At 35.7% G+C, this 7,919-nt stretch overlaps 3 protein-coding genes across 4 annotated transcripts in view; all 3 read right to left on the bottom strand.

Annotated features, from left to right (window-relative positions):
• LOC107562536 (protein C19orf12 homolog) overlaps positions 1 to 1,183 on the bottom strand; it is a 3,299-nt gene extending 2,116 nt beyond the window's left edge. Inside the window, exons 1-2 of the mRNA XM_016247170.1 lie at positions 641 to 1,183; positions 221 to 401 (exon numbers count right to left, since the gene is read on the bottom strand). Coding sequence (XP_016102656.1) covers positions 221 to 380 — 160 coding nt within the window. The 5' untranslated portion in view covers positions 381 to 401; positions 641 to 1,183. The remainder of the gene's footprint in view (positions 1 to 220; positions 402 to 640) is intronic.
• Positions 1,184 to 3,294: 2,111 nt separating this feature from the next.
• LOC107562537 (protein C19orf12 homolog) lies at positions 3,295 to 4,658 on the bottom strand. 2 transcript variants are annotated; one of them, XM_016247171.1, is made up of 3 exons: positions 4,548 to 4,658; positions 4,163 to 4,340; positions 3,295 to 4,051 (listed from the first exon to the last, which is right to left on the bottom strand). In XM_016247171.1, exons 2-3 carry the CDS (start codon positions 4,320 to 4,322, stop codon positions 3,786 to 3,788), a joined length of 426 nt encoding a protein of 141 aa, XP_016102657.1. In that variant the 5' UTR covers positions 4,323 to 4,340; positions 4,548 to 4,658; the 3' UTR covers positions 3,295 to 3,785. The 2 variants fall into 2 exon arrangements, with proteins under 2 accessions (XP_016102657.1, XP_016102658.1); XM_016247172.1 differs by having other exon boundaries at positions 4,163 to 4,334.
• A 1,155-nt stretch (positions 4,659 to 5,813) lies between these two features.
• On the bottom strand, positions 5,814 to 7,330 carry LOC107562535 (protein C19orf12 homolog). Its single transcript, XM_016247169.1, has 3 exons — positions 7,263 to 7,330; positions 6,611 to 6,788; positions 5,814 to 6,153 (listed from the first exon to the last, which is right to left on the bottom strand). Exons 2-3 carry the CDS (start codon positions 6,768 to 6,770, stop codon positions 5,873 to 5,875), a joined length of 441 nt encoding a protein of 146 aa, XP_016102655.1. The 5' UTR covers positions 6,771 to 6,788; positions 7,263 to 7,330; the 3' UTR covers positions 5,814 to 5,872.
• Positions 7,331 to 7,919: the final 589 nt, after the last annotated feature.

Genomic DNA, 7,919 nt, shown 5'->3' with positions numbered 1-7,919 from the left:
ATATATATATATATATATATATATATATATATATTCTGAACCCGAGAAAGTCAAAAAGTGTTACTTTGGGCCCCGCTCTCCCCTACTAGCTTCAGAGAACAAACCACCATGCAATTGTTTATAGATGATATTATAGCGCCACTCTGTGGTTAAGAAGTGAAGTGGGTCAAAGTTTGCGGATGACAAGAAATCAAAACAGTAAACACACAAGCATACGTACCAATAAATAAACCGGGTGGACCTCCGAGCAGCCCCCCTACAAAAGCCCCTCCACCAGCAACAGCAGCTCCTTTGGCTGAGTTCCGTACAGCCGCTTTAATCTGCCTGCTCTCTGAGATCTTACAGCAGAGCGCCATTACATCGTCTATTTGATGGCTCATTGTGTTGTGTTCAAACACTGCCTGAGGAGGAGAAACATGAATCAAAGAGCTGACTACTCTCAAATGTAAGATTTAACACCCCACACACAATCGTAAACTCGTATATGGTTTCTTACAACAAACTAAACAAGTTATGAGGCTAAACAAGTTAGGCTACTACATAGAATATGTACATTTGCACAGCCTACGTCTGCTTTTGACAATATTTAGTTTTATCAACTACATCAGAGCTTTGATATAGTTGTCAGACTTTAGCCTACCTCTTTCTTTTGTTGACGCTACTTTCAGTTTCTGCAAGTGGCATCACACTTCCGCACTCTGCTCCGCTGCTGTGTGCAGCTGACCCTTTAACTGGTGTTATGCTTATGATTCTTCGCATAATGCTTTTAATTTATTTCATAGCATCACCTAAATGTAATGTAACTGTGTTGAAAAACTGCCAAACAACCTTACCTGTATGAAAAGCGCGTATGCAGTACCCAATAGGCCCACGTACCTGTTGGACAAAACAGAAAATGCTGGCTCGCCTTTCTAGTACTGGGTTGGACCCTCTTTTGACTTCAAAACTGCTTTAATTCTTCGTGGAATCAGTTCAACAAGGTGCTGGAGACATTCCTCAGAGACTGTGGTCCATAAAGAGATGATCACTCAGTTCCTACACATCCTGATGCAAATCTCCCATTGCACCATCACATATCGGATTGGGATCTGGTGACCATGGAGGCCATTTGATTATAGTGAACTCGGGAGTCATGTTGGAGAAACCAGTTTGAGGTGAATTGAGCTTTGTGACATGACGCGTTATCCTGTAAATTGTAGCCTGAGTTTCCTGTTCTTAGCTGACAGGAGCGGCAATCGGTGTGGTATTCTGCTGCTACACCCCATCTACTTCAAGTTTCAACGTGTTGAGCGGTCAGAGATATTCTTCTGCATACCTCAATCGTAACAAGGGGTTATTAGAGTTATTGTTACCTTCATATCAGCTGGAACCAGTCTGGCCATTCTCCTGTGCCAACAAGGCATTTTCACCCACAGAAGCGCTCACATTTGATCTTTTTCAGACCAAGAAAAAGCATAACAGCATTTCTGGTCATTCTACAGAAACGTCCACCTTTGGTATGGCAAGATGTCTTAAAATGTGTTTCTTTTTTTAACATTTAAACTTAGATCACATTATTATATTACCGTTTGACTTTATGACTACACATGAATGACAGCTTAATGATTTTTTTATCTTTTTTTGTGCATTTATTTAAAGACCACATGTACCATTTTTTTGTCACTGGTGTTACCTTAATTCTTTGGCAATTTTAAAGGTTTTTATGAAATATTATTTCTCAATTCTTTTAGTACATGTAGTCAGAGTTACAGAAAAATAATGATAATGCAACAAATAAGGAGATTATGTTTTATTTATTTTAATCAGGTTTGTTAAAAGTGTGATTGAATGATGTTAGTTCATTTGCGCAACCATGTATTTGCTATAACAATCAAAATGTTTGTAAAAACTGTTATAAACAAGTAATGATGCAATCCTTTATATCTTAACTCTTGAGTGAAGCAGAATTCAATGGATGTAAAATTATTATCATGTCACATGTGATGCATTTTATTTAATGTGACAGGGAAAAAAGTAACACCAGTGACATATACATAAGACCAAAGATCCTTATTCTTCAACTATAATAGTTAAGACTAAATTGTTACATTTGGAATACATTTGGCAATTGGTGAAAGCAGTTAGTAAAAAAACATAACCATAAACTGATTTTCACTGGTGTTACCCATAAAGAAGGTAATCCCAGTGACAATTTTCATGAAAAATGCATTTTACAAAATGTCTGCTGCAAGGTATCAAACCACATGTTGTCAATCATGGTATACTCACTAAATTGAGTAGTTTAATCTATTTGTATTCTAGTTTTTTACAATTCCCTAACAATAAAGTAGGTCACACCAGTGACTTCCACTAAAAGCTTCATATGAAATCATGAGATAAATGAGAACATTTCTGATAACTGAAAAGAGACTGAACTTAACATGGGCCTTTTTTCATAGATCTTCAGGAAATAGGAGGAAGGAAGTCATCAGCGTGATTTTTATTTCAAAATAAAAGATTTTTGTTAAACGGTAACTCCAGGGGACCACTACTTTCATTATATATTTTATCATATTTATTTGGCATTTTGTTTTTTTATTTCATTTACATCATATATTTGATAGTTATGAATACATCATTGTATTTTAAATGGTAGAAAACCTGTTTTTGACCTCAAAATAAAGCACTTTCCCTCTGTACATGGCTGTGGGGACGAGCAGTTTTGTGGTGATTGGAATCCTTTATAATTAAAAACAAATATTGCCACATAGATGGCTCAAGAAGGTGTAATTGTTCAAATAACATACTGTTTTATTTTAAAATATTAAAAAAATTGTAACACTAAATTGTTTTTCAAGTGTAATATTTCTGTAAAGGCTAGGGACAGAAAAATGGACATTTCCATAGAATGACCCTATATATATATATATATATACACACACACACACACACACACATACACATACATACATACAAGGCCGCTGTTATTTTTAATTTTAATTTTTTGTTTGTTTTTCTTTTTAATGGAACAATAACTTTTCTATTTTGCACTTTTGATACTGTTTTATTTTAAAATATTTAAAAAATTGTAACACTAAATTGTTTTTCAAGTGTAATATTTCTGTAAAGGCTAGGGACAGAAAAATGGACATTTCCATAGAATGACCCTATATATATATATATATACACACACACACACACATACACATACATACAAGGCCGCTGTTATTTTTAATTTTAATTTTTTGTTTGTTTTTCTTTTTAATGGAACAATAACTTTTCTATTTTGCACTTTTATCTTGGGATAAAAACACATTTACACATCACCATTATGTATTTTTATGCATTCATGTCAACAGGCATTGCATAATTTGCATTGGCAAATTAAAAGGATCATGCATGATCATGTCTATTTTTCTGATATGTAAAATGTCTGGCCTAAATATTTTTTACAAGTTCCAATTTAGCGTAGTTACATCTTACATCTCATCATAATAGTGTTTTATTAAAATATTCACGTATGACAGAAAGGGTGATTATACACGGGGCAACTTTTTGAGCAATGTTGCTGGGCAACTTTGGGCAATGCAATGTTGCGGTCAACGGCCAACCAGGTGAGACACAGGGCCCACGACCGATCTAAAGTATCCAGAAATGTGTTACCCATCCTCAATGGGAAAGTACCCAAACAGCATTGCTAAAAAAACGTTGCCCTGTGCATCATCAGCCTTTTCAAGAATAATGCAAACTAGTAGCAACTTCTGTAACAAATCACCAAAACTGAACCAGTGACATTCACCCTCCGGTCAGTCTTCATACCGCACATCAGCTTTGAGTTGGTTTTTAGTAAAATTAAGTACAGCACCCAGCACCTGCTCATGTAGAGAGGCATTCCCATTAACTTGAGCAATCAGCTGCGCAACCTCAGTCCATTTCAGTGTACCCACTATGGCCATGACATCGGAGTACAGTTTCTCTTGCTGTGTATGACTCAGTTCCATGAGGATCTCAGGAAGAGGTTTGAATTGGCCGCTGGTCATCCATCCGCCCAGCGCACCTCCCACAACAGCACCTTGAGTAATATAAATGAATAAAATAATACTATAGCAACATCTTGTGGTTAAGAAGTGAACTAGACGGACTGAAAGAAAAAAAAATTGCGGATAAAAGTAACATAGCCTACCAACAGCTATACCGGCAGGACCACCGAGCAGCCCTCCAACAAAAGCAGTTCCTCCTGTAACTACGGCTCCTTTCGCTGAGTTTTTAAATGCTGCTTTTATCCTCTTATTTGTGGAGATTTCACAGCAGAGTTTGATTATGTCATCTTTTAGATTTGCCATTTTGACGTGTTGCTAAGCCTGGCGATAAACAACGATAAACGATTGTCACACATGATATAAAAGAGAACAAATAAAAAAATCAGCCAACAAAACAAACATTTCCTCAATCATTTCGCGTTTTCTGAGGTAGCCTTGCTACTTTCGTTGTTTGAGAAAATAATGAAGCGCTGTATAGGCTAAATCCTACGAATAAGTAGGCCTATTTGACATTTTCAGAGTTCTTACCTGATTGTCTGCGAACTTGAGCAGGGTTTTAGCAAATTAAAGTTACTTTCGGTATCATATTCATGAGCTTGATGTATTGGACGTGCACTTCCGTGCTCAGATGTGTTCATAGGCGACTTTTAAGCAGTTGAACTGATTCGTTTAATCGACGAAGACTTAAAAGACATGTTTCATAAACTATTATCCAAAATAAAATTCACCTGGCATGTAGCTGGGGGTTTGAAAAATGAAACCATTAAAACCATGCAATGCATTTTTTTATAAATGATATTGACTTCATGGTTTACAAACTATCAATTAAGCAATCATTTTTAACTTTTTAAAATTAGAAATAAAAGTTTATTGGTTTAAACTGCACCACAAGAGGTTTTAACCGAAAACCACCACAAAACAAGCCACATATTAACCTGCTTTATTAGAATAACCTAATCTGCATTATGCACGGAAATAGCTAATTGTCTTCATAAGGTTACAATGTTATTGCTTAAAGAAGAAGAAGAAGAAGATGAGGATGAGGATGATGAAGATGAAGAGGAGTCTGCACAGGAGCTGCAGAGAATCAGAAACACGAGTACAAAAGCAAGGGGATGCAGGATTGAGAACCACTGGCTGGTGACAGTGACATCAAGCCTGGTCGCCGTGATTTTGCCAAGAAAGACATGTTCCTGGATCAACTTCTTTTGTTGATCCTGGATCAACATTACTGTCCAAAAATACAGACTTAACCTCTTAAGACCCGAGAAAAGATTTTTAGGGGAAAAAATAGTTGTTTTCATGTCTTTACGTTGTTTAGAGCATTAAAAAAAATGATATTTCATTCATAAGTTATGCTATGTCCTCGTTAGAGGACATCGGGACTCAATTTAAAAACATGAACAAAAACAATAGATTTTTTAAATCACCAATACATTTTCTATTTGAAGACCAAGGAGAGGGAGTGGTCATAGTGAAACATCCAAACATTTAGTATCTCTGAAAAGCCCTGAATGTGCTCTGTACAGGACATCCAGACTTAAAACTGTGGCATGTATAGTCTCAGAGAAATACACCAAAATATAATGTCCTCATATGAGGATGCAGGGTCTCAGGAGGTTAACCCAATCCCCACCCCTAAACCTAACCTTACCCATAATTTATTCCTAAAATCAGAGGGAAATGATAGCCGATTAACAAGGGTGTAGAAGCACCTAATCCTGATTTTAAGCCTAAAACTGACATTTCCTGAAAAGTTATCTCTCAATTCCGATTGGTTGATTGGAATGATGTTCCAGGATCAACGAAGATGATCCAGGAACATGTTGTACTTGGTCAAATCACGCTCACCATCAACCCTCTAGCGGTCGGTTTCTATACTGCACTTCAGCCTTGAGCTCTTTTTCGGCATAAGTGAGTATAGCAGCAAACACTTGCTCTTGCAGAGTGGCACTGCCCATAACCAGAGCAATAAGGCCAGCCCCGTCTGTCCAGTCCAGAGTGCCCAATGCACCCATGACATCACAGTACAGTTTCTCCTTATATTTTGGAGGCAGCTCCTTGATGATCTCAGGAAGAGGTTTGAATTGACCACTGGTCATCCAAGTTCCCAGAAGACCTCCCAAAGTACCACCTAGAGTAATATATTAAGAGATGCACAGAGTCTGATTGATGAACTTTGTTTGTAAAGGTGAATCACTAGCTTATTTTGTTAACAGTTAGAATAGGCGCAAATTACAGTGTTGTGCTTTTTCAAACATTAAACAGAAATTAAAATATTAAAAATAAAATATTAAAATAAATTAAACAATAGACTAAAATAATAAAAACACTCTTGTTTATAATATTACTATATCTGTAATAGTCCTACAAATTGTAACTTAATTTATGATTTTTAATAATATATGTTTGTAATTTCTAGTAATATATAATATTTCTTATTTGATGTTGATGAAGGATTAGTCTTACTGAAGGCAACAAAGGTTGAGAAACACGGCACTAGGTCATTAAAGATGATATTATAACACCACCCTGTGATGAAAGTAGATGAAAGTTCATGGATTGCATGGAAAACAGAGGCACGTTCTTACCAACAGCTATGCCGGCTGCGCCTCCAACCATTCCCCCTACAAAAGCACCTCCACCAGCCGCTGCAGCTCCCTTTCCAGAGCTCTTCACGGCTGCTTTCATCTTCCTGCTGGCTGAGACCTCACAGCAAAGCTGCATAACATCATCCACTCGACTGCTCATTGTGATGTCAAGAGAAACCTGGAAATAAACGCTAATAGATCATTTGCCCTTTTACACACAAATGAGAAGAACAGAAACGCACACTGATATGCAAACACAGATGAAGTACTTTAATCAGCCAGTTGCCCATTCACATGCAGCATCATTATATCAACTATTCCAAATCATTTTATGATATGCAAATTTTATTGCTCACAGTAATACAGCCTTTATTTAGATTTCACTACATTCTGCAAGCAAACAATGGAAAAATAAATACCAAATTTAAAAAAAAATTCAGAAATTTGTTACAAATTTTACATTATTTATTAAAGAATATACCTTTAAAAACAAAACAATTAAAATATAGGCTATAATTTTTTTAAACAAATGAAATCTATTTCAGTATACTATAATTTTTTTAAATAATTATTATTATTATTTAATTGATAATTGATACAATTTTGTCACATTTATATGATAAACAATAAAACTCCTTTTTTAAAAGCTTACCTTTTCTTCTTTAAAGAGGAGCTATAGCAGACGCCTGTTCCAGTCACTCTGGGTGAAATCAGTGTGAGATTGCTCAAGTACTCTACATTTTGCACACTTCCACAGTCTGTTCTGATGTAGAGCCGATTGCCTTGCTTTAATTTGTGTTACCACCATGACAATATTAATATGAACACGACACATCTCACACTCAGATGATTCATATTAGGAAGTCAGATTAGTTTATGCATCTCTTCAAGATCCTGCCAGGCCAAGCTATTAATGTATAAATCATTTGAAAATGTAATTAGGAGGAGATGTTTCTCATAAATTGCTTATCTGATATTTTGAGATCATAGATAAACAGTAATATAAAGAACATTGTCTCAGGTTATTCAGAATACTGTCCCATATTAAGTTTGTGTGGTGCACGTCACAACACCACCCTTCAAGATGACAGAAGTTGTGAGTAAGAAAGAAAGAAAGAAAGAAAGAAAGAAAGATTTAGGCTACAGAGGCAAAGGTGAGGCAACACATTTTTTTTTTATACATCAAAAGCATAAAAATAAAATGAAAAAAAAAAGTTTGAAATAAAATATGGGGTGGTTATAGGGTTTGCATAATTATTTTGAACAACAACAACAACAAAAATGTTTATTGCAATAATTTCATGCACTG

The sequence above is a fragment of the Sinocyclocheilus grahami genome, unplaced genomic scaffold (genome assembly GCF_001515645.1).
Source record: "Sinocyclocheilus grahami isolate Dianchi unplaced genomic scaffold, SAMN03320097.WGS_v1.1 scaffold827.1, whole genome shotgun sequence".
NCBI lineage: Eukaryota > Metazoa > Chordata > Actinopteri > Cypriniformes > Cyprinidae > Sinocyclocheilus > Sinocyclocheilus grahami.
The sequence above is the reverse complement of the archived record's forward strand: the minus strand, read 5'-3'. Positions and strand labels throughout refer to the sequence as shown.